Genomic DNA, 25,107 nt, shown 5'->3' with positions numbered 1-25,107 from the left:
TTCCAAATAAACACCTATGTTAATTTTGTGGTACAGAACTATGTTCTCTCTGTCTACTACTTTTCCCTCATCTCAGCGCGAGAATGCATTTGTCAAATATAATGGCATAAGCCTGAGTGGAATTTGGTTGTACCTTGCTGACCTGGCAAACACAGATGGATGTGAGAATAACTTTTATCTCTGCTTTCAGAGACCAGCCTTTCCAGATGATTTTATGTCCACTATTATAGTAAGGCCCATAGGGAAAAATATTTCTCTAGGGTTACTAAGAAAATAATAATCAGTAATTGAACTCAAGTCCCAATCTCCACCTCTGGATTTTTTCCAAACAGAAACCCAACTAGAAAAGTGAAGGGAAGAGGGTCATTGGGAGAGATGTGGACATAGATCAGGAAGTGAAGGCTCTTACCTGCTTTATAGGGCCAGTCATTACCCACTTGAGAAGTCAAGAAAGGGCCTATGAAGGTACTTAGAAAAGTTCTACCTAGTTTAGAGAGAACCAAGCAGACTGGGGAGGTTCCCTCTTTAAAGGCTTACAATAAAAAAATCTCTGGTCTGGTTGTCAGAAAGGCTTCTTCCTCATTGTATAGGGTCAGGAGAGAGATCAAGAGGATTGCAGTGGGTTTGGAAGAGCCCCTCATATACTGGTTTTCAACCTTTTTGGTCTAAGAATCCCATGTCACTCTTAAAAATTATCGATTTCAAAGAGCTCTTGTTTATGTATTATACCTATCGATATTTACTGCATTAGACAGTAATATGTCAGTATTATTATGAAAATAGTTTTGACTGTAAGGAGGAAAGGGCAAGGGAAGAGGATAGATGCTCAGACTGCAATTTGGGATTGCTTCCTTAGTACAATACCTTTTCTAGATGAGAAACCAAAAGAGGGAAATAAGACTTGGCTGAAAAAGTCACAGATGGCAAATACTAAAACAGATTTGAACCCAAGTTCTGGCTTCTATTTTCTTTTGGTGTGGGGAGAGAAGATGCAAAAGAAACAGGATGAAACAAGATTTTCTGAGAGTGGAGAAGAAAGGGAAGGTATGTCCTTCGTAATAGGGACTAGCTCAGAGGGACAAATGTCTTTGAGCAAAGGATCCAGGAGATTGCCAGGGCAGGGGAGTAGGATAGGGTGGCGCAGGGTTACCATAAAGATATCAAGATCCAGCCTTTGGAGAAATGTCATCCCCATCCCCCAGGCACCCAATGTTGAATTCCCATATAGGCAACCCTCCCCAATCCTTACTCCCTTCACTGCACAGAGGACAACTGAGTCAAACTGAGTCACCTCTGGCTATTGTCTACTCTTTCTTCCCCAAATCTAAAGTTGGCTTTAAGCCTTGGAAACACAGGTACCAGAACATATTACATTACACAGATGTATAGATATATACACATGTAATCACATATACATGGATTCATACAAGCCACACTTGGCTTTAACATGCATTGTGCATACCCAATAGGCTACACTTCCTTAGACACCCACTCAAACCCCATCTGGAAGCTGGACGGGGTGTTGATGTAGTGCTTTTCTCCTTTGTATACCTTGGGGGAAGCAAGTGAATGATGTTGAAGGGACAGGGTGTGTGCAGGGGACACAAAAGAAACAGAGGAATATTTTAAGGTCCCCTGTAAGAGGAAGGAATGTGTCATCTTGAAATAGGCCACATTAACCAGATGAGGCAGTGGCAAGGGACTGGGGCTGAAGGAAAGTTGATCCCTGCAGGCCATTGGAAAAGAGAATAGGTGGTCAGCTTTGGCCATATCACTTGAACCTCTCCTTCCCTTGTTTGGAACCTTGAATGGTAGTATGTGGTAGAAAAGCTGTGAAGCCCCGGGTTGGTACTTGCCAAGGAAGAGATCCACCTTCCCCTGAATATCCCTTCAGGCAGGCTAGAGATCTAAGGTCCTAGTCCCTTTGACAAAAACCGAGGGACATCCCATCTCCAAAGCTCAGGGACTCTCAGCCTTCTTGCTCAGCAAATATGTCAGATCTAAGGCCAGGCAAGAGCTCATCGACCTTCCTGGTACATGGCGGCTGTGTGGAACTCAAGGGGCATGAGGAGCATGGAAGGTGGGAGTGGGGTGGAAGGGTGTGGTGAGAACAAGAAATTTTGAGGGTGAAAGGGTTAGTCATCCTTGTCCTTGGCTCCATGCTTCAAGATGCGGGTGAACTCCACATAGTTGAAGTTGCCCTTCTTATCAATGGGGGCCTCTCGGTACATCTCATCTACCTCCTCATCTGTGAATCGGTCACCCATAGTGGTGAGCAGCTCCCGAAGGTGGTCCTCATGGATGACTCCTGAGGACAGGGAGAGAAGGGAGGTGAGACAAAAAAGCAGAAACAGTCTATGAAACTTTTCTATGGGAGAAATGAGGCAATGGGATGGTCTATGTGGTTCTTATATAGGAATACGGCAAGGGGAATTACCTTAGACAACTAAGACTAACGTTACAGTCGAGTTTACATTCTGTTGGTGATAGGAGTTTCCACAGAACAATAAAATCACAGATCCAGAATTCCTATCCTACCCCCTCCCCTCAAAAAAGACAATGGGAGATTTATAAGTTTGTTGCAAATAAGTTCACTAAGATGCAGTGGGTAATTTTAGGTCCTCCAGATGAGCCCTTAGCCCATTCAGCTCCTTGAAGTGCAGTTACCAAGGTGGGCTTGAACTGGCCACTTCTGAAGAACTTAGAACTGCAAAACCTTCCTTTAGGTCCCTTGCCAAATTCTGATATCCTACAGAGTAAGCTATGATATTAGGCAAGGATGAGATACTCCCCAAGAAACTGCAATCCAGCCAACCTGAGGCCTCCTCATCAAAGCAAGCGAAGGCATTTCGGATTACATCTTCAGGGTCCGTCCCATTCAGCTTCTCTCCAAACATGGTCAGGAACATGGTGAAATTTATGGGTCCAGGGGCCTCACTCATCATCCCTTCTAGGTATTCATCTGTGGGGTTCTTCCCTGTGGGGGATATATACACAATGAGCCAGACACCCCTGGGGCTCCTGACTCCTGTCTCCATCCTACTTTCACAGGACACCTTCAATCCCTAACCCCCTCACTCTTTTCACCTTCAACTCTGTCCACTAATCCCTCCCTTCAACCTCTTATTCTGGGGTCCTAGATGCTTCACCCCTATCTATATGTCTTAAGGCAGAGGAACAGCACAAAGAGAACAATGGATTTAGAAAGAGTCCCCTCTTTCCTATTTCAAATCTTATTTCTGTTATTTCTCGCTGGTGAGACTTTATGCAAGACCACATCCTCCTGGGTCTTAGCTCCTTTACCTTAAAAAAAAACAACCAAAAAACAAAAAAAGAGGAATAACGATTTCTAATATTTTTCTCAATCCTACATTCTTGTGATCTTGTGGTCTCCTAAATCATATTTCCTGGATTTCCTGGGCTGGTATTCTTCTACTCTCATCTCCATCTCTCCAATACCCTGAGGTTCCCTGGCTTTTACTGTGGCTAGGTCATGGGCTAAGATACATGGGCTAGCTCCTGTTCTTGGATCTCAGTTTTCTATCTGGGAGAGCCTGTATATCTTTGTAGTATGCCAGAAAGAGTCAGGATATTGGTCAAGACTCCCTTATTTTCTAGAAGAGAGGAGAGGGCACTATGGGTACTGAATATTGGGTATATTCTCATATCATGTGATAGATCTTCCAGTTTTGTTTAACTATTACAAAGAAAATCTCATTGGTTTTGAGGAGATAGGGAATTAATATATCCCAAAATGATTCTTAATATGAGCAAAAGGCATTAATTAAATTTCAAAAAATGTTAAAAAAAACAAAAACAAAAACAAAACATGTCTATAGACATTCATCTCCTTCTCTAAGCTAAAAGCTTTTTGAGAGATTATAAAATTGCAGATTTAAGAGCTTAGAAGTCACCAAATCCCATACTTTACAGATGAGGAAACTGAGGCCCCAAAGACGTTAAGGGACCGGCTTAGGGTTATACAGCTAGTAACTGAGGCAGAATTTGAACTCAGATCCTGCTGACTTCAACTCCACTGTTCTACCCACTACAATATCTATCCCAGGACAAACTCGTCTTTCTCTTGTCACCAATAGTGGAATTCGGCATGGAATCTCAAGAGAGATTCAAGGATTGACAAGTGACTAAGAGCCACAAATATCCTTTAGTTCCTTTTAAAAATTAATCTTTCCACACTCTTCTCCCTCCCCAGGCAGAATTTAGGAAATCATGACTGGAGGAGAGCTTTAGGAGGTAGAGGACAGAGGGAGAGCCCAGGCAATAGCATAAATCTAATCCGGCTGCATCATTTTGCAAATTAGGAAACAAGTCAAAGTGGAGAAAGGGCTTGCCTCCAGACATTCTATGAAGATTACAACTTGTGGTATAGTAGGAAGAGCACCACATTTGGAGTCAAGAGGTTCTGGGGACCTCTAAGTTTCTAACTAGATCTTTGAACTGGTTCCAGATGCTTTGATAGAAGCCCTAGCCATTCATCCCCCACCTCCCTCCAGTAGCCCTTACCAAGGGAGGCCAGCATATCATGGAGATCCTCTTTGTCAATGAATCCATCTCGATTTTGGTCGATCATGTTGAAAGCCTCTTTGAATTCCTGAATCTGAGACTGGTCAAACATGGCAAAAACATTGGATGTAGCTCGCTGGGGACGTTTCTTTGTGGTCTTTGCTTTGGCTCTTTTGCTGGACATCTTGGCTTTTGGGAGGTCTGTGCCTAGGAGGGCAAGGCAAAAGTCAGAAAATGAGGGAATTTAGCATTTAAGGTCTCACCAAATTTGAATGGCTTTCCCTTCATTAAATACCTCTAGACAATGAGGTCTGCTTCCCTAGAACTTTCCCTCTGTGTGTGTGTGTGTGTGTGTGTGTGTGTGTGTGTGTGTGTGTGTAAAGGCTTGAAATAGGAGGGAAAGGAAGCCTGGCATAGATATGGTTCAGTCCTGGAAAGGAGTTGAGCACTGATAATTGGGTCAGGAGATAGAATTTAATTCAGTAAACAAGTATTTTTTTTAATTGATACATTTTATTTCTACATCACCTTCTTGTCTGAATAGATTCTTTCACCTCCCACTCAATTAGATGTCTCTTTTAACAAAACAAAAAATACAGGGAGAAAAGTAGTTTAGCAAAATTAAGTTATTCATCAGCCCATTCTGGTATCATCTGCAACATTCCAAACCCATAATCCCCCACCTTAGCATAGAAGGGAAATGTGCATATGTTCATGTTTCTTTTTTAGGGATAAACTAGAAACTTTTATTCCTTTCTGGTCCCAAAAAGCTATTCCACAGAACAAAGAATTTTTTAAAAGAAAAAAATTTAATAAAACTGATCAGTACTTTAAAAAAGGAGAGAGAATTCTCTGAAATAGCTCTCCCACCTTTGAAAAGGAGTCGGAAGGAAAGGTATCTTTCATATCTTGTCTTTGGGGATGTTCTAGTTCTTGGTAACTTTGTGACATTCATCTTATATTGTTTTGTGGTTATTCTTTCTATACTTTACCAGAAACATTTATTAAGTTGCTATACTCTCAGATTAACTTCTAGCTAACCCCTCCTCCTCTTGCTCCAGGAAATACTTGGAAAGATTTAACCCTTTTAGCTCATGAGGCTTCTTAACCATCCCATCCTCAATTCGTCATTCCCCTCCCCCAATACACCTTCCAATTTCTAGTTCTGGAACTAGAATGAAAACAATACTCCCATTGTCAGAAGAAAGAGAGTATCAGTCTACTAGTTTCTTCTCCTACAGCACGATCCTGATAATTTTCCAATCCAAAATACTTCTCCCCAGGCCCTTATTCCCTTATGTATAGCCTTCTCCTATTAGAATGTAAGCTTTTTGAAGTTAGGGACAGTTTTCACTTTTGCGATGTGAAAACCTTATTTATCCGTAATAAATAGCTCTGTGCTCAGGCCATTGGTGAGTGTTCAATAAATGCTTTCAAAATTCACCGATTTATTTGCTATGTGTTGGGCACTGGGGGTGCAAAGATAAAAAACAAAACAAAATAAAATAAAACAAAACAAAACAAAACAAATCATCTCTACCTTAAAAGAGCTTCTATTCTTTAAGAAGGGGAAGTTAGGTGTCATAGTGGATGGAATGTTGGATTTGGTGTTAAATAGACCTAAGTTCGATAATTTAAACTGTGAGACTAGGCAAGTCATTTAATTTCTCTCAGCTTCAGTTTCCTTATCCATAAATTGAAGATAATGGTACCTGCGCCTCATATTTGGGAAGTGCTTTATAAACTTTAAAGCAGTAACTAAATTAAGGTCTTTCAGTGCTGGGATGAAAAGTTTGGCTTGATCTGAAAGGCCCTGTAAGGATGTTAGAATCCTCTTAATTTTCCATATACATTTATTAAGTTGCTATATTCTTTGGCCCTAATTCTCCATGGGTGCCTTTCCTTTGTATCTTCAGGGAAGCAGAGAAAATTTGTCAATCTGAATATCTCCTTGGATAACCTCAAACCCAACCACAACACCCTAGGTGAAATCTTAGCACTAGTAATACCCGTATTGGATGATTACAGACAAGAGACTTAATCCACTGACCCTCAGCTTCCTCTTCTATACAATGAGGGCCTGGACTAGATGTATCTTTCAGTTCTAGATCTTAAATCCTACTAAAACTGAACTCACTTTCCTTCCCTAAACCTATCCTTTCCCCAATTCTTTATCTCCACTGACATCATCCAAGCTTATAAGTTCTTAGTTATCTTTGACCCCTCTCTGATTCACCTCCTCAATGCAGTTCGCCAACTGTTTGCCAGCAGTTGCCAAATCTGCTATTTCTACATTGACAATACAATCAGTCCCTGTCCTCTTCTCCAACTCCCATAGTGCCTACCATCTTTTCTATCTGAAACTATTTTAACAGTTTTCTGACTAATCTACCTGTATCTAATTTATGTCTTCTCCGATTCATCTTCTACACAGAAAGGAACTTTCCGAAGATAACACTAAAATCATCATGATCTGGAAGACACCTCAGAGGACACAAGCATGGCATTCCACTATTGAAAACTTCCAGAAGGCACCCTCATATCTACTGAATGAAGTTTAAGAATCTTTCTTTCTTTTTTACTGGTAAACACTATCTGACTTTTTTTTTTTATTATTATAGCTTTTTATTTACAAGATATATGCATGGGTAATTTTTCATTATTGATAGCTGCAAAACCTTTTGTTCCAACTTTCCCCCTCCTTCCCTCCCCCCCTCCCCCAGATGGCAGATAGACTAATGCATGTTAAATACGTTAAATACTACATATATATATATATATATATATATATATATATATATATATATATATATATATACACACACACATATACATATAGTTATTTTGCTGCACAAAAAGAATCGGACTTTGAAATAATGTACAATTAACCTGTGAAGGAAATCAAAAATGCAGGTGGACAAAAACAGAGGGATTGGGAATTCTTTGAAGTGGTTCATACTCATCTCCCAGAGTTCTTTCACTGAGTGTAGCTGGTTCAATTCATTACTGCTCTATTGAAGTTTATTTGGTTCATCTCATTGTTGAAGAGAGCCTCGTCCATCAGAATTGATCATCATATAGTATTGTTGTTGAAGTATATAATGATCTCCTGGTCCTTAAGCAACTTTTTTAATCTGATATTTAAGGTCTTCCCTGTATCTGGATCTAGCCTTAAAGCACACCAGAGCTAGCTTTATCAGGGACTACTCCCTTTAATTGTTTTTCTAACTGATTGGATTGCTTTCTTTTTTTTTTTTCTTTTTTTTTTTTTTTTTTTTTTAATTTTTTATTTTATTTTATAATTATAACATTTTTTTACAGTACATATGCATGGGTAATTTTTTACAACATTATCCCTTGCACTTACTTCTATTCAGATTTTTTCCTTCCTCCCCCAACCCCCTCCCCCTGATGGCAAGCAGTCTTATATATGTTAAATATATTACAGTATAATTTAGATACAATATATGTGTGTAGAACCGAATTTTTTGTTGCACAGGAAGAATTGGATTCAGAAGGTAAAAATAACAGTTTACATTCATTTCCCAGTCCTTTTCTGGATGTAGCTGGTTCTGTCCATCATTAATCAATTGGAATTGGATTAGCTCTTCTCTATGTTGAAGAAATCCACTTCCATCAGCATACATCCTCGTACAGTATCATTGTTGAAGTGTATAATGATCTTCTGGTTCTGCTCGTTTCACTCAGCATCAGTTGATGTAAGTCTCTCCAAGCCTCTCTGTATTTCTCCTGTTGGTCATTTCTTATAGAACAATAATATTCCATAACATTCATATACCATAGTTTACCCAACCATTCTCCAATTGATGGACATCCATTCATCTTCCAGCTTCTAGCCACTATGAAAAGGGCTGCCACAAACATTTTGGCACATACAGGACCCTTTCCCTTCTCTAGTAGTTCCTTGGGGTATAAGCCCAGTAGTAGTATGGCTGGGTCAAAGGGTATGCACATTTTGATAACTTTTTGGGCATAATTCCAGATTGCTCTCCAGAATGGTTGGATTCTTTCACAACTCCACCAACAATGCATCAGTGTCCCAGTTTTCCCACAGCCCCTCCAACATTCATCGTTATTTGTTCCTGTCATTTTAGCCAATCTGACAGGTGTGTAATGATACCTCAGAGTTGTCTTAATTTGCATTTCTCTGATCAATAGTGATTTGGAACACTCTTTCATATGAGTGGAAATAGTTTTAATTTCATCATCTGAAAATTGTCTGTTCATATCCTTTGACCATTTATCAATTGGAGAATGGCTTGATTTCTTATAAATTAAAGTCAATTCTCTGTATATTTTGGAGATGAGGCCTTTATCAGAACCTTTAACTGTAAAAATTTTTTCCCAATTTGTTACTTCCCTTCTAATCTTGTTTGCATTAGTTTTGTTTGTGCAGAAACTTTTTAATTTGGTGTAATCAAAATGTTCTATTTTGTGATCAATAATGGTCTCTAGTTCTCCCTTGGACACAAACTCCTTCCTCCTCCACAAGTCTGAGAGGTAAACCATCCCATGTTCCTCCAATTTATTTATGATTTCGTTCTTTATGCCTAAATCTTGGACCCATTTTGATCTAATCTTAGTATGTGGTGTTAAATGTGGGTCCATGCCTAGTTTCTGCCATACTAATTTCCAGTTTTCCCAGCAGTTTTTGTCAAATAATGAATTCTTATCCCAAAATTGGGGATCTTTGGGTTTGTCAAAGATTAGATTGCTATTTTTATTCACTATCTTGTCCTGTGAACCTAACCTATGCCACTGATCAACTAGTCTATTTCTTAGCCAATACCAAATGGTTTTGGTGACTGTTGCTTTATAATATAGCTTTAAATCAGGTACACTTAGACCACCTTCCTCTGACTTTTTTTTCATTAGTTCCCTTGCAATTCTCGACCTTTTATTCTTCCATATGAATTTTGTTGTTATTTTTTCTAGGTCATTAAAATAGTTTCTTGGGAGTCTGATTGGTATAGCACTAAATAAATAGATTAGTTTGGGGAGTATTGTCATCTTTATTATATTCGCTCGGCCTATCCAAGAACATTGAATGTCTTTCCAATTATTTAAATCTGACTTTATTTTTGTGGCAAGTGTTTTGTAATTTTGCTCATATAATTCCTGACTCTCCTTTGGTAGATATATTCCCAAATATTTGATACTATCGACTGTTATTTTGAATGGAATTTCTCTTTGTATCTCTTGCTGTTGGATTGTGTTGGTAATGTATAAAAATCCTGAGGATTTATGTGGATTTATTTTGTATCCTGCGACTTTGCTAAAATTCTGAATTATTTCTAATAGCTTTTTAGCAGAGTCTTTGGGGTTCTCTAAGTATACCATCATGTCATCGGATTGCTTTCTTGTCCCTCATTCTTAGTCTGTGTCTCGGTGCCTTTGACCTTATTACACCCCCGCCCATATTCTGATCTTACCCTTTCATTAATAATAACTAATTAATTAGCATTTATATATGACTTTAAGTAGCTAAGTGATCCATTGGATAGAGTTCCTGGCCTGAAGTCTGGTAGATCTGAATTCAAATCTGTCCTTGGGTATTTACTAGCTGTGTGACCCTGGGCAAATCACTTTTCCCTGTCTGCCTCAGTTCTTCATCTTTAAAATGAGCTGGAAAAGGAAATGATAAATCATTCTAGTATCTTTGCCAAGAAAATTCCAAGTGGGGTCAAGAAAAGTAGGATACCACTCTAAATGACTCAAGGACAACATTAGGCACTTTTAAGTCTCCAAAGCACTTTGTGAATATTATCTCATTTGAGTCTCACAACAACCCTGAGAGGTAGCTGCTATTATAATATTCACTTTACAGATGAGGAAACTGAGACACACAAAGAAGAACTAGAGAACATTATGAAATACAACATGGATAATTTTGATTACATTAAATTAAAAAGGTTTTCCACAAACAAAACCAATGTAACCAAGATTAGAAAGGAAGCAGAAAGTGGGGAAAATTTTTTTATAGCCAGTGTTTCTGATAAAGGCTTTATTTCTTAAAAATATAGAGAACTGATGGAATTTATAAGAATACAAATCATGGTCTATTCTCAACAGTGCAGTGATTCAAGGGAATTCCAATAGTTTGGAATGGAAAATGCCATCCACATCCAGAGAGAGAACCATGGAGAGTGAAAATGGATTGAAGCATAATATCATCTTTTTGTTTGTTTTTTCTTTCTCATGATTTTTTTTCTTTTTAGTCTGATTTTTCTTGCAATGACAAATATGGAAATGCGTGTAAAAAGATTGATGTCAGATTGCTTGTTTTCTTGGAGAGGGAAGAGGTAAGGGATGAAAGGAGATAAGTTTGGAACACAAAGTTTTACAGATTTGTACATTGAAAACTAGATAGGGGCAGCTAGGTGGCGTAGTGGATAGAGCACCAGCCCTGAATTCAGGAGGACCTGAGTTCAAATCTGGTCTCAGACCCTTAATATTTCCTAGCTGTGTGACCCTGGGCAAGTCACTTAACCCCAGCCTCAAAAAAAAAAAAGAAAAAAAAAAGAAAAAGAAAACTAGATAGTTTTCATATATTTGGAAAAGAAAATACTACTGAAACTGAAAAAAAAGAAACTGAGGCACAGAGTGAACTGACTTACAAGTAGTAAATATCTAATGCTGGATTTGAACTCAGACTCCAAAGTCCAACATTTTAACTAATGGGAGATCTGTTGTTAAAATCAGTAAAATGGGTTACCTATTATTAAAATCTTTCCTTTTCTTCAAGCTTCAACTCAGGTGCTACCTCTCCTGTGGAGCCTATACTGAATCCTGGCTAGTCTTCACTCCACCTTCTTCCCTTTACAAACAGTGGAAAAAACTTTGAAAAGAATCAAATTTCTCAGAATTTGCCTGGACCTTTTCTTTAGATTTATCTTGTTTCCTTCCCTGTAAGAGTTATTTGTGTTCTTGTAGTCTCTCTTCTCCTTTCCCCTCCCCCATCTCCACCTTATTAAAAAGGCAAGTTTGTAGAAAACAGGATCTTCTGTCTTATATTTGTGTCTCTTGTGGGTACTTAGTAGGGCCTTGAACATAGTAGGTGCTTAATATGATATGATGCAAATGCGACAGATACTGGCTAATTTGGTTTTGAGAGGGCTTTTGAGCTCTTGAGGGTGAGCTACCGCCAGTGTGTACATGTATATGTGTGTGTGTGTGTGTGTGTGTGTGTGTGTGTGTGTGTGTGTGTGTGGCACAGGAGGGTCCAGCCAGGCTAAAGCTGGGAGTCTGACAGGTTCCATAATCTCCCTTGCTACGGTGTGCAAGCTCCTATCTCTCTTCTCTTTCTTCTACTCCAGTTCTTTCCTCTCCTTTCTTTTCCCTCCTCTCTGCCTTCATTCCCCTTCTCTATTCTCCTCTGCATTCTTGACATTCCTGCCCTTCTGAGCAACTCAGTCTTCCTCTTCCACCCACAGCCTGGCTTATCCTGTCTTCTCTGGAGGCCCGGGAGCCAGGAGGTGGGGGTGGGGGAAGAATTGGAGGCCTGGGACTTTGAGGGTCCTTTCCTAGGACACTCCAGCCTGAAATCCTTCTCTGAGGGGGTAAGCCTCTTACGGAAGCAGATGACCACATCAGAAATCATCAAAGGTGAGTCTTCACTGAGATAGAAAGCATCGAGTTTAAACTCCAGAAAAGACAAAACCTGGCCCTGGAAGTCAGCTGTGTGACCTCCAGCAAATTGTTTCCTCTCTTTGGGCTTCATTTCCAATATAAAATAGGAGTAATAATCTTGACATTACCCAACACTGTTTCAAGAACAGCCTGCACTCTTGTCTTAAACACAAGAATGTTATTACTGTCCCCAGTGTTTCCTCATCTTCATCTTAGCCCAGGGTTTCTGCCTGCACAACTCCTGCTTGGGGAGAGAGAATTCTTTTAAGAATTTAGCACTAACACTGTTTTTATGGTGGCAAATAAATGGAAAATGAGTAAAGGCTGATCAACTGAGGAATGGCTGAATAAGTTATGGGCTATGAAAGTAATGAAATATCCCTAATTCCATAAAAAAAAAATGATGAACAAACTGATTTAAAAAGGTCTGGAAAGATTTACATGAATTGATGCTGAGCAAAGCAATCAGAACCAGGAATACATTGTACACAGCAATAGCAAGATTATGGGATGATCAATTATGATGGATTTGTTTATCTCTGAGGTTCAGTGATCCAAAGCAATCCCAATAAACTTGGAATGGAAAATGGCATCTGCATCCAGAGAGAGAACTATAGAGATGGAATGTAAATCAGCACATGCTATGTTCACTTTTTTCTTTTTCTTCTGTTTTTTTTTTTTTCCCCTCTCGTGGTTTTTCCCTTTTCTTTTGATTTTTCTCTCCCAACATAATTCATAAGAAAAATATGTTAAAAAGTGTGTGTACATATATAACCAAAAATGTTGTTTTTATATAACTGAGGAAAATAAAAAGTAAAAAAAAAATTAGCACTAGTGTTAGTGCCCTCAGAAGCGGTAAGAAAATATACTTTGCTCCTATTTTGCAGAGGTTGTGGACCATAGATATAAAACACTATGTGCTCAGATTGAGTTAAGCTCAACTCAGTGCTTCCCTACTTCATCTCCCTTTTTATTTGTTTTATTTTTTGTTGGGATTATTTGGAAATTAAGATGATACAAAAACAAAAGTTATCAGTAAAATTTTAAAACTATGTCAGTAAACAATTACTCAATAAGCATTTACTGAGGATCTACTATGTGCCAGGTCCTGGTGATAGAAATATAAAGAATTCAATAATCTATAGTTGCAGTGAATTCCATTCTATAAAGACAAAATATATATGCATAAATTGATACATTTTGAAAGAGAGTATAGGAATTAGCTGATAGAGAATGAGAAAGGCTCCTGTGCAATAGAGAATTTGATGGGTCTTGAAAGAAGTTTTCCTTGAAGTAAAAGTGAGGAGGATGTGCTTTTCAAGTATGGAGGCTTAGACATAGTCACAAAGAGGAGAAATGACACAGAATAGGCCTACTGGGGCTACATACATACATATACATGTACATATATATATATATATATATATATATATATATATACACACACACACATACATACACAATCATATAGATATCTGGCTTCCTCTCTCTTCCCTCTTTTCTTCTCTTTCTCTTTCCTCTCTTTTTCTTTCCCCTTCCTTTCTGTCTCTGTTCCTCCCTCCTTCCCTCTCTTCTTCCCCCTCTTTCTATATATGTAGTTTTATCCTAGAGCCCATAGGGAGCCATTACAAGTTTATTTATGATCAATACAAATTGTACAAAAATATAAATGGAAAAATAATTTGGTCCTAAAACTGGTTATAGATAGAAATAGTCAATGATGACAATTAAAGTAAAAAAAAAAAAAAAGGCACACTAACACTGTTGGTGGAGCTGCTGTGAATTAGTTCAATTATTTTGGCAAATAAATTGAGACTTAAGCTAGAAAAATGATGCAATTGTTCATATTCTTTGACAGATCCCAAATCTCAGTAAGTACCCCAAGGAGATTAAAAAATAAAAAGGTTCCACATATATCAAAATATTAATCGCAGCACTTTTTGTGAGGGGAAATAAAACAGAAATAAAATACCCATCAATTGGACAATGGCTGAACAAACTGATGTGTGAATGTGGAAGTGTTGGAAGAAATCATGATTATGGGAAATGCAAAGGAACAAGGGAAAATTTCTATGAATTGGTGCTGGGCAAGGTAAGCAGGTTCCTGAGAACAATGTACTCAATGGCTATAATAATAATAATGTAAATGAAAACTATGCTAAAAGGTCATTAACCTCAGATTAACTAAGCCCCAGAAAACAGATAAGGAAATACCTCTCTCTCTTTTCAGCTGAGAAGTGTAGGACTATGGTTTTGGAATGGTATGTACACATCGCTCAGGTCAATCATACTTAACTATTTTGTTAAAAGAGAAAGATTTAATGATAAGAGAACAGGGGTGGTGGTGGTGGTGGGTGACAGAGGCCATACTAGAAAATCATTACATTATAAATAACAAAAGATATCGTCAATAAAATGAAAAAAAAAAATGGAGCAGCTCTCCATTGGGATTTCTAACTCAGTATATGACTTTAGGCAAATGCCTTCCCTTCACTAAGGTTCTGAGTTTTCTCCTCTAAACGAGGTGTTCTCTAAATTCCCTTTTAGTTTGGATGATTCTCTTTTTGGTGTTTTAAAGTCCCTCCCAGCTCTGACAACCTGGGTTCTTAGGCATCTTCTAGCTGATACCTGTTCTAAAACTCTGCTCCCTCTTCCCCATTCTATATTGTAAGCATTTTGCCCGAATGCATATTTATTAGCATTATGTTTAATGTTACTATATAATACTATATACTTACATGCATGTATTTATTTATATGTACTTCTGGTCTTCCCCACAAGAATGTAAGTTAATTGGGAGTAGAGATGGTTTCATTTTTTGTCCTTGTATTCCTAGACCTGCCACAGTACCTGATACAGAGTAGGTACTTAGTGAATCCCCTCCAGTTCTGATGTCTACATTTTTTATTCTAATGCTTTTTTCCAGATTCTAAATTGTCAGATTTTCCATGTTTAGGGTCATTCCCCTCCTTCCTTCCTACCAGCCCCAATCCTGATCTAAGACCCAGTACAAACTGGTGTTCACTTCCAAGGATTGCTGCCTTGAGGCCTTGCTTGCTCTCTCCCATGACCTTTTCTGCCCCATGGGTCTTTCCCCTTCTATCTCCTTTCACCCCCCAAGTAAGCAAGAATTTTTTGGCTCCTCTCAGGTTCCCCAGGGGGTCAGAGATACTAGAAGCCCAGCTTACTTGAGAATTCCATCCCTAGGCTTTATGTGATTTTAGCTCTTCCTCAGGGAATTCACAACCTGACCCTCCTTACTCATCTAGCCTCAAAAGGTAAAAATGTTCCGCTTTCCTCATTAGCTCCATCCTAAGGAGGAAAGGGCCTTGTCCTATGTTTCCACTGGCACTGAAGCTCCCAGTTAAATCATTCCTTACCAATGCAGGTCATCTTTGGCTCTGTATAGTCTTAGGGAGCTGTCAAGGGTCAGGGTGACCCACTTACTTTGTGTTAACTCTTCCTGGCTATGGGATACACAGACTTTCTAACTCTGTTCTATAGCTTTGCTAACAGATTGTTCATACAAAATTCCTCCTGAGATCCTACTTAAATTGGAATTCTGTTTAGAACAGGGGTAGAGTTGAAAATTTGTCCTCAAAGACCTAATAAAAATCCAGAGTCAGAGGGAGGTAGTTATGTGATTATGAAGCTAGAAGGGCCCTTAGCAATCACTAACTCAAACTCCCTTTTATGAATGTGAAAGCTGAGGGAGAGAGATGGGGACTTTATTGGGGTCCAAAAGGGAGGTAGTATAAAGCAGGAGTCAGCCCCCCAATTCAGTGTATTAGTCAATGTCTACAGTCAGAGGCAGGGGCAGAAGTTTAGACTTTTCCTCCTGGCTCTGTCACTAACTTAACTTTCCATATGATCTTGAATAAATCAATTTCCTGGTGTCAAATGGGAATATTAATATCAACAATAACATTAATACTTAATCAACAATTAATTAACATAATCAGTAACAACATATTAATCCTTAGCTTGCCTCCCTTCTGGGGCTATTATAAAGGAGAAAATGGATGGAAAAATTTTGTATTAACGAGTTATAGTTTCACACAAGTAAAGTCAGATCTAAACAATTGGGAAAATATAATTGCTCGTGGGTAAGTTGAGCTAATGTAATAAAAATGACAATTTTACCTAAATTAGTCTACTTGTTCAGTGCCATATTAATCAAACTCCCCCCAAATTATTTTATGCAGATAGAAAAAATAATAATTCATCTGAAGAATAAGAGATTAAGAATGTCAAGGGAATTAATGAAAAAAAATACAAAGGATAGTGGCCTATAGCAGTACCAAATCTAAAACTCTATTACAAAGTAGCAGTCATCAAAATCATATGGTACTGGCTAAGTGGGATAGATTAGATACACATGACACAATAACCAATGACTAATCCTCAGCATTTTTATACATTACCAACACAATCCAACAGCAAGAGATACAAAGAGAAATTCCATTCAAAATAACGGTCGATAGTATAAAATATTTGGGAATATATCTACCAAAGGAGAGTCAGGAATTATATGAGCAAAATTACAAAACACTTGCCACAAAAATAAAGTCAGATTTAAATAATTGGAAAGACATTCAGTGCTCTTGGATAGGCCGAGCGAATATAATTAAGATGACAATACTCCCTAAACTAATCTATTTATTTAGTGCTATACCAATCAGACTTCCAAGAAACTATTTAAATAACCTAGAAAAAATAACAACAGAATTCATATGGAACAACAAAAGGTCGAGAATTTCAAGGGAAGTAATGAAAAAAAAATTAAGTGAAGGTGGTCTATCAGTACCTGATCTAGAACTGTATTATAAAGCAACAGTCACCAAAACCATTTGGTATTGGCTAAGAAAAAGACTAGTTGATCAGTGGCATAGGTTAGGTTCACAGGGCAAGATAGTGAATAAAAATAGCAATCTAGTGTTTGACAAACCCAAAGATCCCAAATTTTGGGATAAGAATTCATTATTTGACAAAAACTGCTGGGAAAACTGGAAATTAGTATGGCAGAAACTAGGCATGGACCCACATTTAACACCACATACTAAGATTAGATTAAAATGGGTCCAAGATTTAGGCATAAAGAACGAAATCATAAATAAATTGGAGGAACATGGGATGGTTTACCTCTCAGACTTGTGGAGGAGGAAGGAGTTTGTGTCCAAGGGAGAACTAGAGACCATTATTGATCACAAAATAGAACATTTTGATTACACCAAATTAAAAAGTTTCTGCACAAACAAAACTAATGCAAACAAGATTAGAAGGGAAGTAACAAATTGGGAAAACATTTTTACAGTTAAAGGTTCTGATAAAGGCCTCATCTCCAAAATATACAGAGAATTGACTTTAATTTATAAGAAATCAAGCCATTCTCCAATTGATAAATGGTCAAAGGATATGAACAGACAATTTTCAGATGATGAAATTAAAACTATTTCCACTCATATGAAAGAGTGTTCCAAATCACTATTGATCAGAGAAATGCAAATTAAGACAACTCTGAGATACCACTACACACCTGTCAGATTGGCTAAGATGACAGGAACAAATAATGATGAATGTTGGAGGGGCTGTGGGAAAACTGGGACACTGATGCATTGTTGGTGGAGTTGTGAAAGAATCCAACCATTCTGGAGAGCAATCTGGAATTATGCCCAAAAAGTTATCAAACTGTGCATACCCTTTGACCCAGCCATACTACTACTGGGCTTATATCCCAAGGAAATACTAAAGAAGGGAAAGGGACCTGTATGTGCCAAAATGTTTGTGGCAGCCCTTTTCATAGTGGCTAGAAGCTGGAAGATGAATGGATGTCCATCAATTAGAGAATGGTTGGGTAAATTATGGTATATGAATGTTATGGAATATTATTGTTCTGTAAGAAATGACCAACTGGAGAAATACAGAGAGGCTTGGAAAGACTTACATCAACTGATGCTAAGTGAAATGAGCAGAACCAGAAGATCATTATACACTTCAACAATGATACTGTACGAGGATGTATTCTGATGGAAGTGGATATCTTCAACATAGAGAAGAGCTAATCCAATTCCAGTTGATTAATGATGGGCAGAATCAGCTACATCCAGAAAAGGAACACTGGGAAATGAGTGTAAACTGTTATTTTTACCTTCTGAATTCAATTCTTCCTGTGCAACAAGAAATTTGGTTCTACACACATATATTGTATCTAGAATATATTGTAATATATTTAACATGTATAAGACTGCCTGCCATCTGGGGGAGGGGGTTGGGGGAGGAAGGGAAAAAATCTGAACAGAAGTAAGTGCAAGGGATAATGTTATAAAAAATTACCCATGCATATGTACTGTCAAAAAAAAGTTATAATTATAAAATAAAAAAAAATTAAATTAAAAAAAAATAACCAATGACTATAGTAATCTAGTGTTTGATAATCGCCTCCCCCAACTCTAGCTTCTGGGATAAGATCTCACTATTTTTGTCAAGTAGTGAGATAGGTTATACATCAGATCCTTGAAGAAGGGGGGGATTTATGGCCAAAGAAGAGCTAGAGGACATTATAAAACACAAAATTGATAACTTGGGTTATATTTAATTTAAAAGTTTTTGCATAAATAAAACTAATGCAGCCAAGATTAGAAGGGAAGCAAAAATCTGGGGAAAAATTATATAGTCAGTGTTTCTGATAAAGACCTCATTTCTAAAATATTTAAAGAACTGAGCCAAATATATAAGAATACGATAAATAATCAAAGGATATCAAAAGATAATTTTTAGATAAAGAAATTAAAGCCATCTATACTCAAGTGAGAAAATTCTCTAAATCACTATTGATTAGACAAATGCAAACTAAAACAATTCTGAGATACCATCTTATACCTCTCAGATTGGTTAAAAAGAAAGGAAAGATAATGATAAATATTAGAGGGGATGTGGGAAAACCGAGATACTAATGCAAGTATTGGTAGAGTTGTGAACTGATCCACCCATTCTGGAGAACAATTTGTAATTCTGCCCAAAGGACTACAAAATTGTTCATACTCTTTGATCCAGCACTACTGGGTCTCTATCCTAAAGAAATCGAAAGAAAAAAAGACCCAAATGTGCAAAAATGTTTGTAGTAGCTCTTTTTTATGGTAGCAAAGAATTGGAAAATGAGTAGATGCCTATCAATTGGGGAATGGCTGAATATGTTGTGGTATATGAAGGTAGTGGAATATTATTATTCTATAAAAAATTATGAATAGAATAATTTTAGAAAGGCCTGGAAAGATTTACATGAAGTAATGCTAAGTGAAACAAGCAGAACAAGGAAAACACTGTACACAGCAACAACAAGATTGTGTAATGATCAACTATAATGAACTTGTTTCATCTAAGGAGTTTAAGTGATCCAAGGCAATCCCAATAAACTTTGGATGGAAAACACCATCCAAATACAGAGAGGGAACTATGGAGACTGAATGTAGATCAACAAATGTTATGTTCACTTAAATTTTTTTTCTGTTTTTTTTTCCTTTCTCATAATTCTTGCCTTTTGTTCTGTTTATCTGATTCATAAGGAAATGTGTAAAAAAAATGAATTTATATCCATAACAAAAAAAAGTTGTTTCTATATGTAACTGGGGAAAATAAAAACAAAAAAAGGTTACAGACATGGAAGGGATAATTGTAGTGTCTGAGATTCTGAGGATTATAAGATTTAAAGCTGGAAAGGATCTTAAAGACTGATCCCATCTTTTCAATAGAATGAAACTAAGGATCACTGACTTATCCAAAGTCATATAGAAATAAATAGCCAAGTCTAGATTAAAACCCAGAACTGCTGACTCCTAACCCAGGTTTTTCCCAATATAATATCTATTACTAACTTGCTTTGTGATCTTAGATAACTCTCTTCCAGTCTTTGGATCTCAATTTCTTCCTCTGTGATGGTATTGTTTTCCAGGTACTTTCTAGCTGTAAAAATAAAAGAAAACAAAAATCTATAACCCCAAAATATTTGGATCTTCATGACTTTATGATGAAAAAATAGTCTGTGTATTCCTACCTTTATGGTTTAATACAAAAATGGAAATACTAGAAGTGTTCAATGAAAGTAAACATAGCATCATAATCATTTTCATTTTTATATATTGTAGCTTTCCCTAAAGAAGCAAGACTACAACAGTGAGTAACGATGAGAAAAAGACCAAATAAACAAGAAGAATGAAGAAGGCAAAGAATTAAGTAAGGCAGTAAAAGAGGAATAAAAAAAGAAGAGAGGGGGAAGGGAAGGAGAGAGGGAGAAAAGAAAAGAGAGGAAGAGAAGACAAGAAAATTTAAGAAAAAAATCAAGTAAGAGATAAGAGGGAAAGAGAAAAAGAGCATAAGAAAATAAATGAGAACAAAAATGAGACAGACCCACTGAAAGAAAAACTGAATGATAGAAATGAGATGTAGTGAGTAGGAGGTGTATGAGGGAACTTCTAATCAATTAATCACCTTTTATTGAAATTACAAAAGGACTTAAGGGAATACACTTAGTTAACTTTTTTAAAGGTATGGAGTTCTTCAGCCAAACTTGATAGTGTTGCTAGATGGCACAGTGGATAAAAGATTCACCCTGGAGTCAGAGAGTTAAATTCAAATCTTACCTCAAGCAGTTGACATTTAACTAGCTGTGGGATCCTGGACAAGTCATTTAACCCTAACTGCTTCCCCAAAAAACAAACGATAAAATTAGAAGACTTGACTCAACCTTTAAAGAACCAGCTGAATCAGGAGATAGTTCTGAAGTTGTGAGCTATGTGATTAGGAGCTGAGCTTTAGAGAGGACCGTCCCAGTAATGACCTATGTAGTGACCTGTAAGTTCAGCACAGCTGGACTCAGGGAAGGCAGCATTAGAACACAATCAGAAGACAGAGAAAAGATGTTCAGGGCTTGCAGTGCTGATGTATAAGCTGCCTGAATTGCTATCCTGTGTGTACCTTTCTGCTACTATTACGATTAGAAGCTACCTAGCATTTATGTAGCCCTTTAAGGATTTCAATGCATTTTGCAAGCATCTCAATTTATCCTCTTAACCCTGGGAAGTCTGTGCTATTATTACCTCCATTTTACAAATGAGGAAACTGACAACTGAAACAGACGATTAAATGACTTATCCAGGTTCAAGCTAGTGTCTGGAACTGGGTCAGGAAGACCAGGTCCACTGCTTAGTTTCCTGTGCCCTTTAGCGTTCAGATATTACACATACAGCACTAATGCACACTATATTTGTCTCACTCTTTCTACTGATACTATGTGCAGTTGTGGGAAAATGCACCTCAGATTTATAGGAATAATATTTTGTAGCTACTGTTCTTCTAATCTTTCTTTTTCTTTTTTTTTCTGGCAAGGAAGTAAAAAGTCACACCGTTAATAAATGTCAAATAACCAAGGCCACATTTGAACTCAGGTCTTCCTGACTCTAGGTCTGTGCACTATCCACTGTGCAATCTAGCTGTCTCCAAGATACTTTTTCATAAATACCTTGGCTTTGAGCCAGTTGTATCAACAGGCTGATTTGTTAAAGGTAAACATCCTCATATGGCCCATAAGCTATAGCAGATACATCATACCTAGAGAGCTTTATATCTATTTATTTATCTGAATTTAATCTTGGTCCCTTATCTACACATAAAGACATATATATATATATATATATATATATATATATATATATATATATATATATATATATATATATAAATTTAACACATAGATCTCCATACAGAAAAAAATGAATTTAACTTTAGTCCCTTACCTATAGATATATGGATTTAAACATATATATGTATGTGTATATACATATAAATACACATCCATAATGTATTTAGTCTTATGCAGATGTATATACATAGATAAACTTATCCTTAGTTCTTTATAGATATATGGATACATATTGTATATGTTTAACCTTAGTTCCTTATTTATTGATACAGATATATAGATTTAACTCTATATAGATCTATAGATGGATTTAACCTTGGTCTCTTCTATATCTCTATATATGGATATCTCTATGTCTGCTTAGCTATCTTATTTTATGATATAAGGGAAAATTGTCAGTCCTTAGACCTATCTCCGCCAATGCCTTTTAATGGAGACTATTCCTTTTCTGGGATTCTGTAGAGGTGATTCCTGCCCAAATAGGCTTGGGAATATAGATCGAGTTCCCGGCCAGCTTTGAGATGCACTAACTGCCCACCTCTAACTAAACTTCCAACCTGTACCCATTCTCCTTAGAGGTCTGGATTCCCAGCCCTCAAGGGAGGACTCTAAGGAGCCCTCAGGGATTCATCTCCAGCCAGCAGGGAGGTGAGTCTGGGTTCCCTAATATGACTAACAACTCTACCCGTTAGAATAGTTCTCAGTTTACCAGAATGGGGAGATCCCTGGACTGGGGAGTCAGGAAAATTGGTGCTAGGCCTGACTTGTCCAAGATCTCATTGTATGAAGTTTCCCTCTGCCACTTAAGAGATATAGCTCAGAGATCTCTAAGCACCTTCCCATCTCTGATGTTCTGCCAAGGCCTGGCTAGTATCAGATATTCCTGGACAATTTTCCCCTCCAGATCCAGAACCATCTCATCCCCACTTTGCTTCCTATCTTGATACAGTGGCCAGAAACAGAGGTTTGGCTAGTTCCTACCTGGGTTCCAGGGGTCCGGGCAGAAGGAGCAGAAGAAACAGCAGTTTGGGCAGAAGCAGGGAGGGAGTGCAGGACTCAGCCCCAGCCAAGCCCAGTAGCCCCAAGGCCCAGCCTTACCCCGCCCCAATCAGGCCCTGGCCATACAAGGCAGAAGAATGTGTGAGAAAGGAAGAGGGGGGAGAGATAGGCAGATAGGAGGGTGGGGAAAGGGGCGGAACAGGGAGTAGGAAAGTACCAGGAGGAGTGAGGGAGAAAGGGAATCAGCCTTATATAGCCAAAAAGATGGAGCTAGTCCTGATGTTGGGAACATTAAAGGGAGACAGAAAAGGCTAGGAACGCATTAATATAAACAGGAAAGAGACCCATAGAGATGTAAACACAAAGAGAGACAGAAACAGAAAGAGAAGGGGGGAAGAGCAACAAAACAAGTGAAAGAGATGGAGAGATGCAGGGACAGAGACAGAAATGCAAAGATCTAATCAGTCACATTCATTAAGTGTTTATTGTGTGCCCACCGGTGCTTAGTGCTGGAGATATAAAGGCAAACATTTAGTAGAGTGTAAGTGCCATGTGTGCAAGGACTGTTTCATTTTTGTCTTCCTAGACTCAGACATATTTCCATATATCTAATCGTGTGATTAAATAAATATTCTTGCAAATCTGATCATTTGCTAAATAAGCATGTCTTCCATCTAATTCCTTTTCTCTACTCACAGAGCCATTCCTTTAGCTATTCTCTTATTCACAAGTCATGACCCTAATGATGTAATTGATCCTTCAAGAACAAAGGACAAACAACAAAAACATCACCTCTCACCTAGATTATTGCAATAACCTTCTCATTCAGTCCATCCTCCCCAGAACTGCCTAAAGGATTGTCTTTAAGCACAGATGAGGCCATGTTGTTCTCTTCCTCAAGAAGCTCCAAAGGCTCCCTGTAGCCTCTAAAACAAAATAGATTCTGATTAGTTCTTAAAACCTTTCACAACTTAGTCCCACTTTATCCTTCTCATGGACAAGGACATGATCTGGCCAAGATGAGCTTCTTAGTTCCTTACACAGCATTCTACTTCCTCACCAATAAGGTTAGTCTTCCTTCTCAGGAGCCTTACTTAGCACAGGCTGGCCAGCCAAGTCCAGCCCTGTACTCTCCTCAACTCTACCGCATAGATCTGTTTTCTTCCTTCTAGAAAAAACTCAAGTACCCCCTTGAGCTATGTGGAACATTTTCTAATTTTCTTTTCCTTCCCTTCTAAATGCCCGCAACCCCTAACTATTCTGCATTTGTTCTTTTTATATTTATTGTGTGTTGTGTGTTGTTGTGAGTCAAATGAGTAATTGTAGAATTTTAGTAACGTCTAACCCATAGTAAGCGTCATATGAATGTTAGCTGCTATTATTATTGTCACATATACTTATTCTCTTAGAATGTAAATTACATAAAAAGGAATTCCTTGCAGTTATACTCCTCCCCACACTAGACACTTAAACACCTGTTGATTGATTGATTGAAATCAATCTTGTGATGCAAAGAGCAATCGACTATGGAAACAATGTGGCTCAAAATGAATTGAGGGTAAGAGATCCCCTCTGGTCGATGTCGCAGATCCCTTGCAAAAGAACCCACAAACTTGAAGTTTGTGGCAAAAAGGGGGAAGACCACTTGCTAAGAAGACAGCTTTCTTAGTGGTCAGGTCCTGTTAGGACTATTGTAAAGATGGGTTTACACGAGAAAAAAATATCTTCATCAGTGGGCAAAATCCTTTTAGGACTTCCTCGAAATGTCTGGGCAAACATTGCTAGATATATTGGGACTTCTTTGATCTTTGGACCCAAGCAGGGCCCAACTCTGAATGAATTTGAGAGACTGATTTTCAATTCAATTCAATTCAAAATTGAACGGGATTACTTACTTTGGGTATTTCCTATATGGACAGGAAAGTGTGCCCCTCCTAGAGGAGAGTTTGAGACTCCAATCACCCTTCCCCCACAGATTAAAAGGTACACAGTTCACATCAGGGCCTTTCAACCCTTCCCCCCAAAAGATCTCATTTTTTCTCAAAAGTGATGACATCTAACCAAATGATGAGGTCTAGATATGGGATACCTAAATAAAATTAGGATTGAGTCTAGTGGCAGGTTTGGGGTACAGGGAGTCAAATGGAGCTCTCCTGCAACCTCTTTGGGTTTGGCGAAAGGATACAAAGTTAAATGAGTTCTAGTGGCAGCACGAGAGTCCCGTGTAAATGAATTTACAG

The 25,107-nt window shown here is 37.9% G+C and overlaps 1 protein-coding gene across 3 annotated transcripts; it reads right to left on the bottom strand.

Moving 5' to 3' along the window:
• Positions 1-1,384: 1,384 nt before the first annotated feature.
• On the bottom strand, positions 1,385-23,002 carry MYL9 (myosin light chain 9). 3 transcript variants are annotated; one of them, XM_074292583.1, is made up of 5 exons: positions 22,850-23,002; positions 20,046-20,133; positions 4,525-4,731; positions 2,816-2,977; positions 1,385-2,308 (listed from the first exon to the last, which is right to left on the bottom strand). In XM_074292583.1, exons 3-5 carry the CDS (start codon positions 4,706-4,708, stop codon positions 2,136-2,138), a joined length of 519 nt encoding a protein of 172 aa, XP_074148684.1. In that variant the 5' UTR covers positions 4,709-4,731; positions 20,046-20,133; positions 22,850-23,002; the 3' UTR covers positions 1,385-2,135. The 3 variants fall into 3 exon arrangements, with proteins under 3 accessions (XP_074148684.1, XP_074148683.1, XP_074148685.1); XM_074292582.1 differs by lacking the exon at positions 20,046-20,133 and having other exon boundaries at positions 2,816-3,012; positions 4,491-4,731; XM_074292584.1 differs by lacking the exon at positions 20,046-20,133 and having other exon boundaries at positions 22,850-23,000.
• Positions 23,003-25,107: the final 2,105 nt, after the last annotated feature.

Source organism: Sminthopsis crassicaudata, chromosome 2 (assembly GCF_048593235.1).
Source record: "Sminthopsis crassicaudata isolate SCR6 chromosome 2, ASM4859323v1, whole genome shotgun sequence".
Taxonomy (NCBI): Eukaryota; Metazoa; Chordata; class Mammalia; order Dasyuromorphia; family Dasyuridae; genus Sminthopsis; species Sminthopsis crassicaudata.
Note: the sequence above shows the minus strand (reverse complement) of the source record. Positions and strands in the feature narration are given on the sequence as shown.